Consider the following 21,117-nt stretch of genomic DNA (forward strand, 5'->3'; position numbering starts at 1 on the left):
TGAAATGAAAAAAGCCACAATATATCAAGCAAACCAGTAGCTGATAACATTGTCATTGATATCCATCATCTATCTACAATATAAAATCATAAATTTATAGATTGCGAGATTAAGAATGCAAACCCTGAAAACCCTCCACATGGTTCCCATTGACATCGTGCAGATGTTTTTGAAGTATGGCAGCATAGTTGCCAAACTGAACGTCAGTAGGCGGTTGCAGGATAAATACATATGAGATGGGCTTTGATACCATCATTGGCTTTCTAGTAGTGACTGTATTTGGCATCTGACCAAAGCTTTCCTCGTCGAATGGAAAAGACTCTCCAAGGAAAAAGAAGCTGTCTCTCCCCAACTTCTCTACCTGAAATAACAACAAAACACGTTCAGACTATCTCGTCGTTGCAAATATCACCACTGTACGCTGCACTGCCAGAATCATAGCTGGTTTTAGCCATACATGGCAGACGTAAATCATGCTAGCAAATGACAATAAAAAGGAAAAAGACGTGTCATGCAGAAGATCATCATCGCAAATAGGAAATGACATTTTAAATGATGCATAGAGCAGAAAATAAACACAAATGTGAAAAACAATTACCTGTAGCAGTGAAAATTTGATATTGTTCATGACAAGGATAACTTGCACTTCATACAAGGCATCAGCTAATATTCGGATGGCTAAGTACTCAAAGAAATTCTGCACAAAAGTTTTCTGTCTCTCCAAATTTTCACTGTAACTATCTAAATTAGGCAACCACAATATGCACTTAACTTCACTCCATGGAATGGGACTACCTCTGGGAGTGGAAATAATGGTTTGGTATGGGTGGTGGAGACCCCACAGAATTCTGATACCCATCAATGATGGGTCGCACATGAAAGTGTCTGACATGCATGTTGTAGAGATTATTTTGCAAGGATTGTAGTGACGAGCAAGATTTGAGGAGAAATGCAAATCAGTATCATCCAATAACAGAACACATCCATCAGAAGACGTTGGAAGAAAACGTAGCAGGGACGCGGCATTGACAGCACCATCTTCTGGCATGCATGGAGTTGAGCTAAATGATGACAATGATGGACCCGCAACATGAGAAAAGGAACAAGTCTCTCCATTTCGACATCCCTGAAAATTTACTAACCATTACAAGATATATACAAGTAACAAAGATATCATCAGAATCAGAAACTCGTGTCAAATTATTCAAGAGGGATCTTATCCACAAACACATTTTCTCAGACATGGCCTTAACAAGTAGCTGAGGAATGCATGAGATCCACAACTGGGGCTTTAAACAAACTGTTACAAACACTTGGAAAACGATATTCTTCACTGTCAACCAGGCAAATTAATCTACTAACTATGCTTACAAACTCAGTTAGATAAAAAAGTGAAGTTATTCTGGCATCTAAAACTGTGGGTTGGCACAAGTTACTTTCAATATATATATATATAAGATAGGGTTAAGCACATATTGTTTTGAAAGTAAGAGCAGATTTAAACAGAATTTCAATGGAGGATTCAGTCACCTGAATAACATATCATCAATGACTTAAAAATCATATGAAGGCTTCAGAGACAAATTACATCCTATGCTAAAATGCTAAATAAGGAGGTCTGTAGCTATTTCACTGGGGCTTCCAGATGATTTTTCCATATTTCCAGTAATATATCTGATTATAGCAGTCAAAACCTCAGTTGTAATTGTGATTGCAGTTGATTCCTAACTGCATCTTCATCAGCCTGTAGTGTTAATTGCAAAAGGGAATTAACTGTAGCTGATTCCTAAATAAGAAGGTTTGCAGCTATGACAGAGGGGCCGTTAGATAATTTTTCTATGTTCCAACATTACATGGGGATAAAAGAACTTGTGTTGTCAATGCTATGTATTAGATTACAGCAGTCAAAACCTCATTTGCAATTGCAGCTTTAGTTCATTCCTGACTGCAAGCTCATCTGGCTATTATCTTAACTGTTTTACTGAATGAAAGAAAAAAATTCTACCTGTCATACAGTACTAGAAAATAAATTCAAATGTAGAAAATGATTCAATAAAATTCGAAGTTGAAGATAAACTCAGAAAATTTAGAATCCCCCCTCCCACACTACATCAAAAACAATATGCATTAACTCCAAATTAACTGGGTTCACGTGTATCAACTTTTCTATCCTTCCACACCTAAAACTATGCTTTGTTCAAATTTTCTCCACTGTTTGATCAAGGAGTTTGCATCACTCCTCACTATGAAGACATGGTAAGACAAGAGAGGCGTCACCACCAGTCCAACTTTCTCAATCAGTTTCTCTTTCAGATTACTAGTACAAAAAAACACTAACATTATAGGCCCAGCCTTTGAATCGTAGCTAGGATCGATAGAGCTAGAATGGCCCTAAGTCAAAGCTTTGCCACCTGAACATAGTATGCTAATTATTGAAGTAATGACAGAAGGAAAGCAGTATAGAATATAAAGAGAGAACTCAAGCTACAGAAGTGAAATACTTGTAAAGTGAAAAAGAATTTGCACGGATCTCTTTTCGCTTGAGCTGAATGAGAAAACAAACATTGACTGCCTCTGTTGCAGGATCCCTTCATAAAATATACACACAGAGAAGCTTCTTCATTGCCATGAGACTCATTAACAATATACCCATGCTGATCTTCATATGTGCTGTCTGTATGCCGAACTCTTATCTGTTGAACATGGGAAATAAGTGAAATGATAATTAATATGTCAATAAAGTAAGCTAAAGGTGCAAGGCATATTACCTCTTTGATAATATTTGACAAATTTTCAGCCACTTTTATGGTCTGAAAGTGACTTGGAGCAACAAATGGTACCGCAAAACATTTCCTTGTTTCATGAGATGGCTCATCATGCTCATCATCCGCAACGACAGTATCATTATCTCCTTTTGGCTGACATTTTAGAAGACAAGTGTGCATAAATTCATAAGGGGCATGCCAAGTCGGTAAATCATTACAGGTACCCAGAAATCTTGGCCGAAACCGATGCAGTGAATTTAGTATATCTTCATCTGAAAGAAAAGATCACCAAACTGGAGATAAGCTTGGAAGAGAAAATAAAACAAAAAAGAAAAGAAATGAGAATAATAATATAATCGAATTGAAAAACCAAAGAGGTTTACCATACAAGACAAGGTAATGATTGCATGTAACAAAGCATAGATGCTAGTGTTTAAATACATACATATTTCAGAGACATTATTTAGTGATGATTGGACAAGATTATGGAATGTGCACCATTCTTCTTCAATCTTTGGCAGCAATACAGTGGTATCTTTCATTTCATCAATCTTTAAAAGGTGTTTCAAGCGTTCAAGGCGGTGCTTATCCTTCAGAAGAAGGCAGAATGTTTAAAATCATATACAAAATATCTACAACTAAGAGCATTCTTCAAAAGGTGTGAGCTAGCAACCAATTTAACCTTAAATATATGTTGCCAGAACTGATATGCACCCAAGTTTCCAATTAGTATCATCTCCTTTCGACCAATTTGGACAGTATAGTCGCAGTCTCCACCATAGTATCGGTAAGCGTACTCTGTATACTGAAGATTGATAAAAAAAAATTATCAGAGGGGAATTGTTCCCACAAGCAAGCACATGCAACTTGTAAGACAATACCAAATGTTCCTCTCCAAAAGGACGAAGAATCGGTTGAGGCTGGGCATCCATCAATATGCCCAGTAGAATGCCTTGCTGGAGCAATCCAAAGTCTGCAAACTTGAGTACAAGCACAGAAGCATCAAAGGACAATGGGAAACTGGCAAGCAACCGTCCATAAAAGGTGGGCTCGTACCGCCCCCTTGGAGATGGTCTATCCAATGCCTTCATGCAAACAAGCAAATTTAATGCGTCTTCAATAAACTCAGGATCTGGGGGATCCAAAGCCTTCTGCAACAAGACTGGCATCAAATTTACAGAAATTAGGATGCTCAAATTTCAGTATACAAACTAAAAATAAGGAGTTTGGTTCAGATACTTTAGCATGATCTTTGACACCGATCTCAACAATTAATACCAACGGCTAACATCTAAATCACTAGACAGTTATTTTCACACTAAAAACTGCAAATACAACAAGATAAAAATAAAATAAAGAGCCTAACTCAGGTTTCAGGAGAATGTTATAACTTAAAATGTGGTTCAAGCAGGGTAGGCAAATCTACAAGGTGTCAAGTATATACAATGTGCAGTTTGACCTACTTGACAGTTTAAGATTTTGATCATGGCATTCATTCAACACCAACAAAATGGTTCACTTTGTTGCATCACGCATTGTGCAAGTAAACAGTAGAAAAACCTACAAAGGAAGTTCTCTGATGAATGCCGTGAAATAACTGACCTAATTTGAGTTGAATCCAAATTTTTCACACCAGCTCATTTCAGTGTAAAGAAAAGTAATTCAAGCATAGGGAAGAAAATGTGTTCTTTCCAATTCATGCATCTATGCAAGATAAGTGGCTGCGTGTGAATTGAAAAAGATATTCCACCCCAACCATTAATTGTGAAGTACAATTCACAACAATATAAGAACCATACCCTTGGGATCATTAATGGCTCTGGATTCAGCACAACACATCAGAAGAACTTGTTGCCGCAATGACAACCTCAATATAGCTGGACGTTCATGATCCTCCAGCTTGTTGAAAAATGATTTTGTGACCAACCGATATATCTGGCCATCACAAGTTCGACCAGTTCTCCCTTTCCGCTGATTAGCCTAAACCATAATTTGCACTAATAAGAGAGTGAGATTATACAAATCCAAGAACAACCTTTACGATGCTCTCGATACCTGAGACTTAGAAACCCAAACAAGCTCTGTAGAATCCTTTTTCCTAGTAGCGTCCCAGAAAACTTGTAAAGATCGGCATGAATCAATGACATAGGCTACTTTGGGTATGGTTACAGATGATTCTGCAATATTTGTGGCCAATATTACCTATGAAAAGGGAACAACTTCAACCACGATAAGTTCTAGAACTGAAACTAAAAGTGGCTAAAGGCATCAGTGTCATAAACATTTGTGAATGAAAGAATTGAAGAATCAAACTCTATTGATAAATTTTACTGTGTCCAGTGTGTATGTTTATGTCTGATGGAAAATATGCACCAAAACTCAACCAACCCTAGAACAAAAAGGGCACAAATTAAGCTTTTAAACATGTTCAAGCCTTACAAGGAGTATGTGTATAATAAGATGTGAACATTTTGTTTGATTTTTGAATGTCAGATGCAGATTCACTTCCCTATTGTCTTCCACTAACCACATTAATGATGTCCCAACCAATTAGATGCATACCTTACGATGAGATTTCAAGATTTTCATAGCCAAAAGAGCTTGTTGAGTGTCAATGCTTCCATGTAAAATGTGAACTTTAAAAGATGAACTAAGTGGATTCAGACGATGCCACTGCTGCTCCAGGTCATGGTACGTTGGAAGGAAAACCAAAATGCCCTTTTCAATGTCTGGTTCATTTTCATGAATGTGCAAAATCAAATCAAAAATAAGTCTATGCACTTCTGGTTTGATATCAGCAGCAGCCATAGAAGGGTTTGGTCCTGAACAGTAGGTTTGAGCCAATAAGTCTGAACTCGTTCCAAGAAGTTCAGTTACCTGCTCCAAAAACAGAACAAAATCATTAATTATACTAAAGGAATGGCTTTTCTGTCAAAAGATCGCATGCCATCAAAGAATCTGACAATGCCTCTATGGTCCCTTTCATTCAGATATATGCAAGCCCCACACACCAATGCATACTTGCATGGTGATGTTTTCATCATGATTGCCTATGCAGTGAAATACCTAACAAATGATCTTTTTGTACAACATGAATGATTATAGAGAATTTACATTGCATGCTTTTTACCTCCTTCAAAACTTCATCCAACCATATTATCCCTTCAAAACCTAGTTATGTGGGAATATTTCCAAACAACTTATATATCGATTGCATCATCTATTTTTTATGCTGTCAAATTCCTATGTCAACCAACTAACCACGCCCAAGTTATTTTCAACCACCTATTAAACTGATTCACACTCACTGACCAACTTCTTCATTCTTAAAGGAAAATGTTAATTATTTAGCTCAAATTTGCTAGTCTGGAATGCTGAAGGCTTCCTAATGGAAATCTAGTATAAATATGGCAGTCATAAAGCAATCAATTTAGGCATCCCCACTCCCTGTACTTTATTGCGTCCCAAGCCAAAATATCATTAAATAGTGCCAAGAGAAGACATCTGTTATAAAAACTGATATTTTACATTTATAGAATGCTCAAAGGAGGCATTGTGCTTGAAAACTCTAGAATTAAAACCAGTTGAATTCTTCATCAATTCAAGGTCTTTGATGAAGAGCACAAATTCCATCAAGAAAAGTCCCTAGATACAAATACTTGCCTGTTCAAGATATGACACTCTTCGCTGGAAAAGGGCCTGTTGGTTGGTGTTAGCGATTGCAAGCACCTCAACTCTTTCACCCCTACCGAGGTCTTTGAAGTAATCTCGGTATCTTGCAATATCAGCAGTTGCCGACATCAATACCAACCTGAAGAAAACAAACATCTGTCAGACTTCCAAATAACATGACTCGGACAACTCAACTGCTATGTGACATAGAAAACGCAAAGAGACAAATATCCCACTCTTGTAGAAATAAACTGAGAAGGTGAGAGCAGGAGAGGAAGACAAAAAAAGGGGCATGTAAATAGCGCAGGAGAGGAAGAAAAAAAAAGCATGAAAATAGCAACAAGTCAGCAAACAAAGGCTTCAACCAAGCAATTTAGGATGGAAGAAAACAAAATTCAATAATACAGAAAACATTGCTATACATGATAAAAGCCAAGGAGGCACCTCAGGTCATTGTTTTTCAACAGAAACTGCTTGACACAAACAAGAACAAGATCAGATTCAACAGATCTTTCATGCACTTCATCAAGAATAATAGCCTTGTAGTTGAGAGCGTTCAGCCCTTTATCTCGCATTTCATCCAACAAAACACCAGCTGTTTTGAAGACAATTTCTGAACTGCTAAAGCAAAGAAAAGTAATTAGTGTAAAGACCACCAGTAATAGGAAAAAGACACATCACAGTCCCAAGACCTCACTTTGGGTGTCAAGCACAGAGAAGGAGAGGATATAGCACAGTCCTTGAGTAGAGATGGCACAAAAGTGATGGAAAAGCAAGTAAATCAACGCACGGGCTGGACAATACCTTGCCGATATAAGCTTCGAATGACCTATGTGATATCCAACCTGTGCTCCAAGTTCACAGTTACGAGCTTGAGCAACCATTTTAGCAACAGCAACAACAGCAAATCTCCTTGGTTGTGTGCATAAAATGGGTTTTATGTTTTCTTCCAGAAGAAACTGTGGAACTTGAGAGCTCTTTCCTTCAAAATAAAACAGAAAAATCTATTAACACCACAAAATGCTAAAAATATAATTATACAAAAACCATGTAAATTATTATAAATTCATAAGCCCTCCCAATCCAATATACTTGAACTCATCTCAGATTTTAATTAAAATAAAAATCTTCCTTTTCTTTTTTCCGAAGAATGATAAACCCCAGTCATCCATAACAGCAGGTTACAAGCACTACGATTTTCTCTTTTTCACAAAAAAAAAAAGAGTAAATATTCCTTGGTATCAAGTAAAAAACCAGGATATTTGTTATAATAAAACTTGTTTCCATTATAACTATTTTTTTTTCAGCTTGATCATTTCAGAACCAAACAGATTTTTTCCTATTTTTATCCTTTTGCTTTTTTTTTTCGGCCAAAAACTAAAAGAGAAAATGCAAAAAAATAATGAGAATAACGAAAGGATTCGTACCGCAGCCAGTCTCGCCGACGATGAGAGTGACGCGATTTTCCAAGATTTTCTCGACAATTTTGTCCTTGAGAGCCATTACAGGAAGAGACGCGAAGTTCGATTGCGGAAATGGTGCAGAACGCGAAGAGCTACACGACGTAGGAGATGATGGCGATTCCCCCATTTTCAAAACCCTCGCTCGCTCACAAGCACAGTACTGTATTGCAATCCCTTTTTCTGCGCGGACAAGGAGAGAAGGGAAGGAAAATGGGAAGAAAGTAGTCTCCGCTGGTACTACTTGTTTTGCAAGGGAAGAGCAGTTTTTCTCTCTCCCGCCACGGTGCTTTATAATGGCCCTTTTTTCGATGATGGGCTATGATTGGACAAAGTAAGGTTTAGTTGAGCTCGAGAATCTGTTCTACTCTAATTGGTTGATGGAGGGATTTTTCTTTCGTTTTGGTCTTTGACTTTTATTTTTTTGCCTGTGTTCGTGTGAGAAAACTACACCTGGGTACATGAAATAGCAACGTCATCTACTTATTCCGCAAGTTAAAGGAGGAGGTGGGTCCCTGTCGAGTTTTGAAATACTTGCCGTTGGACCGCTCACTTTCGAATCATTCACGCTTTTTCGACGACTCGTGTTGACGGACGGCCGTGATCTCATTTCTACACAGCATTTTTTTAAGGGCATACCTAGACTGAACTGAGTTTTGTGTTGCGGGATAAAAAAAAAATATTAAATTTAATACGTAGTTATTGTACAGCGGTTAGTACGAGCTTTTTTTTATTTTATTAGGGATTGCAGTAATGGTTATACTTTTAATTGTTTTCTATTTTAAAATATATTAAATAATTTTTTTTATGTTTTAAAAATTATTTTTAATATCAACATATTAAAATAATTTAAAAATATTAAAATAAAATAAAATTTTAAATTTAAAAAAATACAGTTTGTTTCATGTTCAGGATACAATCTTAGTTAGATTTATGAATACTCCTTGCATCTTTTGACCGTTTGCTTGAAGTTACCAAAACTTCTCCTTCAAGCTCTCAACTCGAAGAGAAACCAGAGCATTTAGATCTGCATAGCATCATCTAAATTCTTTCATAATCACAACATAATATAAACCTATAAAAAAACACACTTGATTTTTTTTGCTATTTATCTTGAATTTTTAAACACACACACAGATATTGCAAATAATCTAAGATATGTCTCATTTCAAGAAAACAATATCATAGTTTTTTTAATATGTAATTCTATGGATTACTAATTTCTATAATTTTATGCTGCATCTTATTTCACTTGTTCTTATTCATTCTTGTTTTTTTGTTTTTGAATTGTGTAAAGCTATTGGTGACACACATGTGCGAATATATGTTTTTTTAGAAAATCAAGTACCATTTATAAGTAAAAAAAATGTATCTACACAAAATATTATGATTGCATGTAGCTTAGACATGCAATTCATGTTTGTTTTGGTGATGGGATAACAGTGCACACGATATACAAATATTTCCTGAGGCCATTTACAATCCTAAAATCAAATTTATTAAGCAACGAAATGTATTAACAAACCAAAATATGTAATGTTATTTATTTCAAGAAGATGTAACTTTATTTTTATTATTGATAAGTAACTAAAAAAGTTAGTAGATGTTATTATAGGAACTACTACTTAGTCGATTCTAGATATCTAAATGAATATAGATTTTTAGGTCCATGTAGAGGTGAGAGGTATTATTCTAAGAATTTCATAGGTGATAACAACCACAAACATGAGAAGAAGTTTCCAATCATTCTCACTCTTTAGTGCTCTGTGTCATAAAATGTACATTTGAAATGCGAAAAAAAGATGGGGAATTTTGAAGAACATGTCATATTTTCCTTAAAAAGGTGCAAGTTCATATGTAGTGGCATTCATGGCACTACAAAACTATATTAGAAGAAAGTTACAAGAAGATATTGCATTTAGAGAATTCGATCATCGTCTTGATTTTATTTCCAATAATTTTTTAACTGATGTGTTTCCATGGTTACAAACTCATGGAAACCACATGCTTTCGTGTATGGATTTTGTTCAAAATGAGATTGCGACATGTTTAACAGGGCGATAGAAAAGGTGTTGTAATTTGTATGGTTATTTGTAAAATTTTATATTAATAAAATGCAAATGAATGCAATTAAAAATTAAAAAAAAATAATTACATATCTTTTTTTGTAAATATCATTAGCAACATCAATTTAGATCATAATTTTATTCAAACACCTTACACATATTTTTTATTATACATCAACTTCAACTATAATTTTTACCAAATACATATCTAAATCAAATCAGCTACAACTAAACATAATTTTTCTAAACTTAGTTTTTTTCAAATCACAGCTGCAAAAACTAAATTTAGTGAATAATAACTAATAGGGTGTTTGGAAGTATGATAATAGTTGTTTTTCAATATGTTTTTTTGCTTAGAAATACATCAAAAAATATGTTTTATTTTAAAAAAATTATTCTGATATCAGCATATCAAAATAATCTAGAAACACTAAAAAAATATTAATTTAAAACAAAAAAAAATAAAAAAAAAATAATTTTTAAAAGAAACACTTTTGAAATATAAAAACAAATATCATCAAAACTTGAACAAATTATCTGTATCCTGATTGAAGAATAATAAAATATATTTTTTAAGACATTATCAAATACAATAACATTTCGTGCGTAAGAATAAAATGTATATAAGACAACCCAAATAATTATCATGATTATGAATATAAAACCTCTTTTATGTAATTTATATTATTGTGATTAGACCGTTCCCGAAATTATAATTATATAATTTTTATTGGTCGATAAACCTAGCATATACGAAACGCGAAAATACCTCCAACTCGTACTATCATGATTTCAGGAGATTATTGCTCGGAATCGATCAATATGTAATATTTAGTAATAATTTGCTGTTTTGATGTTTACAATATAATTTAATTAAATGGCGTGGTTTTAGATAAAAAAAATAAAAAATAAAACAATATTATTTTGATAAAAAAAAATCTTCTCTCTTTGTTACAAAAGAGAAGCTTAATTTCGAAAAACACTGACATCAGCGATCAAGGAGTCTACAGGCCACAACATTCATGAAAAATACACGTTTGGGAAAGAATTAGGCAGAGATGAATTTGGGATCACTCGCCAGTATTTTTTATATCAAAACAGGTGAAAAGTACGCATGCAAGGCCAGATCTAGATCCAAACTGAGGACAGAAATTGCTGTGGAGGATGCAAGGACAGAGGTGGAGATCATGAGGCATTTGCCTAAACATCCTAATATTGCGAGCTTCGAGTAGGCATACGAGGATAGAGATGCTGTTCATCTTGTCATGGAGCTTTGCAAGGGAGGCGAGTTTTTTTATAGGATTGTTTCTAAACGGAATTGCACCGACCGTGCTGCGGCAATGGTTACCAAGACCATTTTGGAGATTGTCGAGGTATTGCCATTGTATAGATTAGGATAATGATTTTCCTCTCTTTCTTTCTTTCTTTGTGGTTAAAATTTGACCAGAAAGAAGCCTCGATTAGGTATTATGAAAATGGGAAACATGATTAATCAAGATTAGGGTTAATCTTGACAAAATATGATTCAAGATTAATGTTTCTTTAATCAATTCTTGTCTTAAGTGGTTGCGGGCCTTGATTTTTCATGCATTCCATCTGTAATTTTAGATGTTGAAGCTCATTCAAAATGATCATGATCATTATATCAAAATCCATGGCTGCGAAACAAGCATAATCAAACATCCAGTGAAACAGTTATAACTTCAACTTTGTTCCATGGATTTTCATTGCTGAATTAGCTTTAAAGTTGCAAAGAATCAGAAAGTTGACGGTAACCGAAACAGAAATGGAAGCTAGCATGAAAGCAAATTGTTCAGCACCACCAATTTGAAGGCTGAACCGACACAATACCATATCACTGCTCACTGGATTTTTCAAAGGGCAGATCGCATGGACCATCAGTCAAGGGAAGTGAGAAACGAAGTTCAAAGCAAAGTCCGTTGAAGTTTCAGTTTACTTTTTCACAAAAGAGTAAATCGTTCACAGATTAAAAGTGTTCCCTATACATATAATTACCAGCAACAAAGGCAGGTTGCAGATAGATATGTTAGTAAACAGACAACAACTATATACAGTACACCAAGCATGGTGCTTGCGGCAAAACCACACAGATTTGAATGAGAAGCTGTTTTTATTCTTCCAGTCCGTTGACATCTTACTAACCATTCACACATTGAGCAGCCTCTGGAAAGGATGAGCCATCAAACCAAAAAATGAAAGAGCAATTATCCTTCTTTTAACTTGCTTGGAGAGTACTTGTTCCTAAAAGGTTCCAGCTTCCACGGGCACAAAGGTTTTGAAGTTTAGATGGCTGCGGCAGCATACCTGTCATGTGGAAGCAGCTTGGAATTGGAATTGGAATTGGAAGATTAATCATCTCCATTTTTGCTTGAACCGCCCATCTTACCACCCTTTCCCTTGCCACCTTTCCCTTTGCTGACACTGGCATTTTTTGAGCTTGAGGTCTTGCTACAAGCAGCTTGAGTCACATCTGCTAGACCATTCTCTAATGCTCTAACCAGGTTCTCAAAATAATTTTTTGTCACGCTGTTGAAAGTAGGCATGTAAAGAGGAGTTAATGCCAGTATTATAATTGCAGTAATATCTAAATGCTTGTACAAACATCTAATTCAACAAATTTAAAGAGGAGATGAATCTTTACTGTGCATAATGACATTTAACATGACTATTGTCCAGGAGGTGAAAGAAAGTGCAAGAAGTGCTGCTATCTAATTAGGTGATGAAACTCCTGATACATCGTCCCACCAAGTTTTCAAGCATCTCAACTCTCGAGCAATTCAGATGCATACAAGAACTACTCTCCTAATTAAGCATCTACAAATCCATGAATGGAAAAAAGGAACATTAAAATAATGATGGCTCCGTGCAGCACTGGAAACAATTTCATGGATAAGTAGTTAGATGTTGTACATTATTTGGACAAAAAGGGCCATCTATCAATTACATATGTACACTTGGAAATTATAAAAGTAAAGCTTGAACAGCTGAAAAACTATCTGTAAACGTTCTAGACATGCAGCTGCCCCTAAAGGGGCTAAACCTAAACATAAAGAGCATGTCAATGACAATTTGCAATAATACCTGGTCAACCCAGCTAATTTCGTCCGGAACTCATCGAACTCTTTTGATGGGCCATCAGCAGCAAGAAACTGTTGTAGTTCCTTCTCTGCACATTGATGAAGCCTTTCCAAACCGGACTCAGCCTCACCTACAGAGCATGCAGAGATTATTTTATTAGCAATGGTGCCATCGAGAACAAATAGATAAACCCAGCATACTTCTTTCTCTTATCTTCTTTTTTATCCATGCTTGGTTTGTATAATCACTAACTCAAGTTGGACCCACAACCATGTACCCCGCCTCTCTTATGTGAAGGGATGCATGTAGTTGGGCTGTGAGACCATTGGCAACCTGTCTCATACCATCACTTGGTAAATAATTAATCATATGCATACCTTGCAAGTACTCAAAAAACTGTCTCTTGGCATGCTCATGCTCAGGAAGATAAAACCCATACGCATATGTCCATTTCAGAACTCGCCTGCATTCAACTATCTGCAAACAATCACAGGAAGACAAAAGATGATACATGGCTTGATCTTTTCCCTTTCTTTTGTTCCTCCCTCCCCCAACCTCTCTACAAAAAAAAAAAGTAATAGTAATAGCAATTGCGAAATATTATATGACAATTCACCTGAAGCCAGGCTTCCGTTATGAACTTCAGCTGAGACTCAGGTGTGCAATGTACGTCACTCAGCTTCTCAAGCTAGAAAAAAAAACAAAAAGTTAAAACAATCTCTGATATCATTCAGCAGGCAGCTAATAGATATCAAACATTCGATAGACAACTTGAAATTTGCAAATGAAGAACAAATAGTATGAACAAGTTTACGTACATGCACAGTCTGCATTTGATGCAAATCTGCAAGAGCTTTTTGCCTCGACTGCCACATAGAACAAAACTTTCAGATTCCATTACATGCTCCAAGCCCATGCATACAAATGAATTAAAAAGAAAAGGATAAAAAGGGATGAATATAATAGCAAAAGTATAACAGAAAAAAAAATAAACTTTAGCATTTACTGAACTTTTTCGTAAAACAGTAATCTAAGTACAAGTTCTCCAGAGAGATCCTTGCAAGAGGTACAGGTTACAGTCAGAAACTGAGAATCTAAATTCCAATAAAAACAAGAATCAAATGTTGCCCTTTGTCATTGTTATATCTTTATAGTGGAGAGGGCTTTTTAAGAATGATTGAGTAAATTACGTATCTATCCAACTGATTTCAACTAAGGTACAGAGCAAAATAGCACTAGCTCATTCGGTTCCATCCTCGCCTATTTCTCATTATTTCTCTTCTTTTTCTGGAACTGACTCTTCTGTTTCTTTTTGTGCTGGTCTAAATTCATTTCCATTACACACAGCTGTGAGAGAACCAAAAAAAGGAAAGAAAGAAAGAAAAACACAAGTCAAAGCTAAAAAAGGGCCTTCTAACCCTGATCCACGTTGGCAATCAAAGCACACTACATTTGACCCTAACCGCTTTCATACTTCTTTCTACCCCCACCCTCCAATTGAAAAATGTTGAATGAACAAGAGACAGCAGCACAGGTCAGCCTATTAAATGGGAATGCTCATGAAGATCTCAGAAAAAACTGTACCACGATTCCTAATCAGCTCTAAGTTAAAGTTAACTGTGACAGAAATACCCATAGTAGTAAATCTTGAAAGACAGTGTTAGCATGATATATAGACCAAGATTAGGTGCCTTAAAATTTTTTGCATAATAGGTGCAAGAAATCAAACCACAAAATATATACATGGGCTATAGCGTTAACAAGTTGATCAATATGCAAAAATTACTGCATATATGCACATTTGAGTTGCAGTAAAATTCAAGCGTATTACCAAAGAAAAGTCACTTATAACTTCCACCGCAAATATCTCTCGGATGAATGAAAATCATTGAAAGCTTAGCACGAACACAGAAAAATTAACTCAATGCAAGAATAGGACATTCAAAACTTCCAAGGAAGAGAAAAATTAACAGATTTAACTTTAAAGAATGTCAAAAAATTAACTGAGTGTTGTGCAGGCAACTAAACATCCAAAAGCATCAAGGGAAAGGAGGGAAATTAATGGTATCAGCCTTAAAGAATGCAAATCAACAGTTACAACACCAGAAAACTATCATAGAAACTTTGAGATAACACCAGCAAGAAATGATGGGAAAGAAACTACAAAAGAAATAAAGAAATAAGCTGTAACTTGACATACAAACAGCAACAAACAAAACTTTAGCATACCAACTGATTGCTTGCCCATCGTTCATAATAATGGGTGTATCTCTCCAAAGAATTTTTTGCCATTTCTCGCCTCCTCTCTGACTCATCATACTACAAGTGATAATATGAATTTTGCAAGACATTAAGGAATCACCATCTTAACTATTTCAAGGAATTAACACAATGCATGAGGCAGATCTAATAAAACTGACAATATTAGCACACTTACTGCTCCCTCTTGCTTGGCTGCCTCATATCTGTTACAAGCATAGAAACCACCTGTCCGCTCACCATGATCTGACCATGCACCAAGGCACAGCCTGCATTTACCATTGAGGTTAAACAAAACCCCATCCAGAGATAATCAATTTTCAAAAGTTTCAGCAAAACATTAAGAACTTACCAACAAAATTCAAATTTACAAGGAGGGGTGCATGTCATGTGCATGCACCCTTGGTTTTTTTCAATTGGTCGCTTGCATTTTGGACAAGGTTTGGAATTAGCAAGTATCCTGAGTGTAATCAAATATAAAATCAGTATAAAGCAGCATCAGCCCTTAATAGTATCAACTATTTAAAACTATCTTCTTACAGCTCTACACGTGTGTGTGTGTGTGTGTGTGTATGATGACATATATCCCTGTCATCAATAAAAGGGAGTAAATAAGTCTATCTATCTACCAATTCATGTTTTCAGACTCAGCGCTGTTCTTCAAAATCCACTTTTCAACAGTGCCACAGTCTACTGGACGATGAGCTTCCTCCACACACTGCAGTTACCCAATGGCAATAACAAATCACTACAAGACAACTAATTTCTACAGAATCTAGTATAGTAACACCTTCAATATGAAGTGAGCACTCACGTTCCAGCAAAAGCTATGTGAACAGAGGCAGGAGACATCAAAGCTTCCACTGCCAGCAGCAAAATCAACAGCATACTCGCATCCTGGAGCAGGACACCACTTGGTCTGAAAGTAAACAAGAAAAGAGAGAAAAGGATATGTGGTAAAAATAAGTTTTTTAGATCACAGAAGATTTTATTAATGAAAGAAGAAAATATGCAAAAACAGTTGGGATAATGACCCATCCTCCAAACCAAGAAACAGACAACAAAACTATGATAATAAAGCATCCCGATCTTACCGAATGTCACCTACAGAAACACCTCTAAAAGAACCTGAAGCATGACACCATAAAGAAGCAAGAAACACTATTCTATCCCACAGCGACTGTGCAGATGTAAACTGACCATTGAAAACTCTAGCATTCCTCTTTAACCAAATAAACCAAATGATTGTACAGACACAACACTGTAAAGAAGGTTGTAACAATAAGAGGGAACTCATGATGGGGGAAAGGAGAATATAGCCACTTTTAGCACTAAAATGGCAGAATAAATTGTGCAAATTACTAAAAAACACAAATTATAATTATCACCAAACTTGTGCGCCAGTATTTGGTGGAAGAAGGGATGACCATACCCACTTTTAACACTAACAGGAAACAGAGAATTACACCAAATACAGTAACAAGATTTTGAGGTTCCATATTGAGGGCACACCTTTCTGTTGCCTTCAACATAGGACCTTAGGAGGTACCGAGAGTATTTCTCCTTATCTTCATCAGGGGCTAACAAATTGATCATGTCTTGACCGACAGCAGCTCGACAAGATGGATCAGGGCATCTTAGCATCAAACATCCAGGACCATCATTAATTGTTGTGCTAATGTAACCTACGTGGTGAGGAAAGGATAGCGAAAAATTAGTAATGACTAACTGGAAAGCATGGAAAAAGCTAAACTATTCAAATTGGCAATAAAATGCTCAAGTTTATCAATTGCAAACATGTTCCAGCCGGAAGAGTAATAAACAAGATATATGCAGAACTTGCTACAATCAAATCAAGTTCTTTTTGTATAAAGTAATAAAATCTTGAAGGGGAACAACTAGGCATGGGAGGCACACAGACATGCAATTGTACAAAGTACACGATAAAAGAGAATAAAACCCAAAAAACAAGACCAAAATATTAGCCCTTACACTGTTCTTCATTGGGAAACAGAGAGCGACATTAGAGAAATGAACCATACAATTTTTATTTGGAAGAACCTTTATGAGAGGAAATGAAAAAAATGAAGGGGGTTAGAGGTTTTCCATAACCCTGCCTATAGATAGTAAGAAATTCCAATAACACAAAACTAGAGTGTTGACAAGGGAAGATATTGAGTTTATAATTCCATGACTCTTATTTTTCCAATTATAATCAAGCAATCTTTCCACTCTTCAGGCTTTTCAAATTAAAATTCCCTATATATCTTATCACTTAATGGGGGGAAAGTACACTAAATTCCTCAAAAAAAAAATTAAGGGGAGGGTAACTATTCCTCCTTCTATCCCAACTTTGTGTTGAGTCTAATTAAACTTCAAAGCATGCACTGGTTTTGAACAAAGCATAAAAAAAGATGCCCCCCCAAGAATCACAGATGAATTTGATGCACACCTGAAATTAAATCTCAGTATCAATCTTCATGATGATGACAGTAATAAATAAATATACAAATAACAAAAGAAAAAAAAAGGAAATTTACCTGACCAGCATGTATTACAGAAAGGATGGCCACAAGAAGCTGAGACAATTTTATTGCGAGGAAAGGATTCAAAGCAGATCCCACAAGTAAGCTGGTCATAAGAGCAACCGGTGTAAGTTGCACAAGCACACACGCACACAGTGCCAGAAAAAAAAGCTGTGGATATCAATCTGAAACCACACAGTCATGTAACTAGAGCACTTACTTCTCGAGCATTGGAAAACTGAACTACTTGCTTGTCTAGCAAGCCAACAGATATTCGGACAGCATCTTCATCAGAAAACCATGCATCATGCACTTTACTAATACTCCTGCAATGCTGAATTTCATTAGAACACCAAGATAGAAGTAGTTCTACTGCACAGCATGCACAAGTTGCCATAGTTATTTTCCACACACAATTCACTGATTAGCTGTAAGCAACAATACAAGCATCTGTCTAAACCCTGACAAACTAACTACAAAAAAAAAAGATCTGCTAATTTACCAATTATAATGACGGAGTAAGATGCTTGCTGCGACTCTTGATATGGAAAGGACAGTAGATACTCTTGTTATATCATCTTCTTGGCGTTGACGTATATCTTCTTCCTTCAAGACTGTATAACTTTGCTGAAACAGAAAACACATGCAAAATATTAGAAGCTAATAGATAAAGAAACAAAGCAAAATCAAAACCAAAGAGCTATCACCTTACAATTTTAACTTTCCAGCTTCAAAGAGTAATGTTCCAACACCCAAAAAGGATTATATTTTTATTTATTTTTTACAGATTCAACATGTTTCTGTAGTGAGGAAAAGCAATAAAGGAGAAGGAAAAAAAGGAGGGGCCAAGGAAACACAAAGAGACACAATGCAGAGCCTAATACAACACTTAGAATCAGATAAGTTCATTCACTCATGATTTGAATACCAAATTGTTACCCAAAATTTCATCGTTCTTCCCATGTCCTCTTATCAACCAAACAATCTTTCAATCACACTAAACAAGCACATCCCTTCATTCACTCATTCCATACATTTTCCTCAAATTTTCCTCTTCAATAAAACAGACAGACCCTAAGCAAAGCAAAGACATGTCATCAGGCTCGACAACAGCCTCAGCAATGTAACCATCATCGTCGTCGTAGTATAAAAGTAAAGCCCATCTTAGTTGAATTGAGATCCTTAATAACTCTCTACTTCTTGTTTTCATTCTAAGTTGGTTTGTGAAATCAAACCCATCAATTATTAGATGGACGAACAGCTACAAATCCAGAGATGCCCACATAACACAAATTAAAAGCATATCAGTGTGATCACAAATTGGGAGGAAAGGTAAAAAAAGTCAAATTCCCTGCTTCTTCACTGGAAAAAAAAAGAAAAAAGAGGAGATGATGCAACATGAAAAGAGATGTCTTCCACAGCCTAAAACAACTTCTTAAATCAGTTAGGCTCTCTTCCACCTAAAATTTGTGACAAGAGAAAATCAAGAAGCAATATGCCTTTCAGCACCTCATCCAATATATAGCAGTAAAGGAGATTATAATCAAACCAAATATCACAATGTGGCTAATGTGGCTTAAGTGAACCGAACTCACTGTCCGATACTGATCACCAAAATCAAAATACAGCATATGATTCCCTAGTCCAATTTCGCATCCCTCCATCAAACACTAAGTAGCCAAAAGAAACCTCTACCCGGTAAAAAAAAATTTCTAGCAAAAAACATACTAGCTTTACTTAAGTTCAATGCTCCCCTCTCCTAACCCTCAGTCAAAAAGAAAAATCAACCATATAAATTACCCTTATATTAATCAAATTTAGCTCAACTAACATGCACATGATCATCCCTTCATTCACCCATTCCCTACACTCACATCAAAATTTTCCTCATCAACCAAACAAACCTTAATTAAACCTACACTCCTCTAAACAAAAAAAAATCCATCTACCCTCACAAAAACACACACTTAAAATCCCCATAACAACTACTTAATTCCCACCAAATTATCTTTATCAAATCTACACATCACCTCAATTCCACTAAAGCAATAAGCTTTAGCCCTTAAAATCTCTAAAAGAAACAAATAATCACTTATTACTCCTCTTAACCCAAAATCAGCACAACAAGTACAGAGCAGCAAAGTTTATCACTAAAATCACAAAAAAAAAACCAAACAAAAAGATCACCTGAGAGCGGAACGACAAGTCATCGGGATCATCAACAGCTTCAGCCATAAAATCATAATCAGGACCATCATCATCATCATCATTATCATAATAAACACCATCACTGTAATAATCATCCTCCATGTCACCACTATAGAAATCATCGTCAACTGATTCGACGTCGTTCGCGTCCATCATGTCATCCTCTGAGTCCATCTCGTCAAACCCTAAAAAGAATTGGGAGGAGGAGAGGATTAAGTGTGATAAATTAAAAGGATAGTTTTTTAAAAATAAAAAGGGTTTTTGTAAATTAGGAAAAATAATAATAAATTATGGAGAGAAAGGTAGAGGAGCGAAGAGTGAGGTAATAAGTGCGCGTGGATTATGCGCTAGGTGAATTTTAACAATGCAAAGGTGGCGTGATTTGCATAAATTTAAAAAAAAAAATTATTATTGTTATTTTTAGTACTTAAATTTATATTCTTAATAATTATTTTATTTTATCCGTAATATAAATTAAAAAAATATTTAAAATATAAATAATAACTTATTTAATATGTTTTTTTATTAGGTGAATATTAAAAAAAATCAATAAAAAACTAGAAATAAAAAAAAATTCATATCATAAATTAACTAGGATTAACCAAACAAATTATCTATTCAATCTTGAACCTATTAAATATAATAATTTTTATATAAAAAACTATTTTCCTTCTAAATACATGTTGATTAGATGCGTGGATTTTTTTTTATAACAAACAATAATTCACTTTTTTAGAAGAAAACAATAAAGGTGATTTGCTGTCGTTAAAAAAAGAGTTTAATTTATTTTGAGAGTATAACAGAAAAAAAATTCTTGTATAAAGTAAAATAAAAAAATCTTTTAAAAACAAACAAAAGGGTTGGAAAGCATCTCAAATTGAAAAAAATAATAACTACCACACAAAATCAAATAATATTTTAACTAGATGAACAAAAAAAAAACTCAAACAAGTTGTTTGGGCCAATTTAAGTCAGCATGGTAAACTCATGATCTTGGATCGTGAGGTTGGGTTATCTTTATAAAAAATAAATTGAAAAAAAAATAAAAGAATTAAATCTTCAA

General features: G+C 35.2%; 2 protein-coding genes across 4 annotated transcripts; both read right to left on the reverse strand.

Moving 5' to 3' along the window:
* LOC133671662 (DExH-box ATP-dependent RNA helicase DExH8) lies at positions 1–8,171 on the reverse strand. Of its 2 annotated transcripts, none has more exons than XM_062092479.1 (14): positions 7,865–8,171; positions 7,242–7,419; positions 6,882–7,055; positions 6,429–6,576; positions 5,328–5,642; positions 4,821–4,967; positions 4,565–4,745; positions 3,647–3,927; positions 3,448–3,570; positions 3,211–3,355; positions 2,769–3,037; positions 2,502–2,693; positions 599–1,126; positions 1–361 (listed from the first exon to the last, which is right to left on the reverse strand). In XM_062092479.1, exons 1-14 carry the CDS (start codon positions 8,025–8,027, stop codon positions 110–112), a joined length of 3,096 nt encoding a protein of 1,031 aa, XP_061948463.1. In that variant the 5' UTR covers positions 8,028–8,171; the 3' UTR covers positions 1–109. The 2 variants fall into 2 exon arrangements, with proteins under 2 accessions (XP_061948463.1, XP_061948462.1); XM_062092478.1 differs by having other exon boundaries at positions 6,882–7,058.
* Positions 8,172–11,887: 3,716 nt separating this feature from the next.
* LOC133671394 (probable E3 ubiquitin-protein ligase ARI7) lies at positions 11,888–20,380 on the reverse strand. 2 transcript variants are annotated; one of them, XM_062092154.1, is made up of 15 exons: positions 20,034–20,378; positions 18,349–18,473; positions 18,067–18,172; positions 17,862–17,952; positions 16,834–17,006; positions 16,136–16,240; positions 15,951–16,039; positions 15,674–15,781; positions 15,500–15,590; positions 15,292–15,381; positions 13,881–13,928; positions 13,679–13,750; positions 13,440–13,539; positions 13,066–13,192; positions 11,888–12,510 (listed from the first exon to the last, which is right to left on the reverse strand). In XM_062092154.1, exons 1-15 carry the CDS (start codon positions 20,226–20,228, stop codon positions 12,333–12,335), a joined length of 1,698 nt encoding a protein of 565 aa, XP_061948138.1. In that variant the 5' UTR covers positions 20,229–20,378; the 3' UTR covers positions 11,888–12,332. The 2 variants fall into 2 exon arrangements, with proteins under 2 accessions (XP_061948138.1, XP_061948140.1); XM_062092156.1 differs by lacking the exon at positions 15,292–15,381 and having other exon boundaries at positions 20,034–20,380.
* Between the last annotated feature and the right edge of the window lie 737 nt (positions 20,381–21,117).

The sequence above is a fragment of the Populus nigra genome, chromosome 13 (assembly GCF_951802175.1).
Source record: "Populus nigra chromosome 13, ddPopNigr1.1, whole genome shotgun sequence".
NCBI lineage: Eukaryota > Viridiplantae > Streptophyta > Magnoliopsida > Malpighiales > Salicaceae > Populus > Populus nigra.

What these genes read in the sequence shown, in the direction of transcription:
- LOC133671394 (XM_062092154.1), bottom strand. Translation starts at nt 20,228, where the DNA reads ATGGACTCAGAGGATGACATGATGGACGCGAACGACGTCGAATCAGTT. An exon ending in ACTTGTCGTTCCGCTCTCAG is followed by an intron (nt 18,474 to 20,033) that starts GTGATCTTTTTG and finishes TTTCTGTTTCAG; the next exon opens with CAAAGTTATACAGTCTTGAA. An exon ending in GAGTCTGAAAACATGAATTG is followed by an intron (nt 15,782 to 15,950) that starts GTAGATAGATAG and finishes GATTACACTCAG; the next exon opens with GATACTTGCTAATTCCAAAC.
- LOC133671662 (XM_062092478.1), bottom strand. Translation starts at nt 8,027, where the DNA reads ATGGGGGAATCGCCATCATCTCCTACGTCGTGTAGCTCTTCGCGTTCT. An exon ending in TCGAAGCTTATATCGGCAAG is followed by an intron (nt 7,059 to 7,241) that starts GTATTGTCCAGC and finishes TCTTTGCTTTAG; the next exon opens with CAGTTCAGAAATTGTCTTCA. An exon ending in AAATAATGTCTCTGAAATAT is followed by an intron (nt 3,038 to 3,210) that starts GTATGTATTTAA and finishes CTTTTCTTTCAG; the next exon opens with ATGAAGATATACTAAATTCA.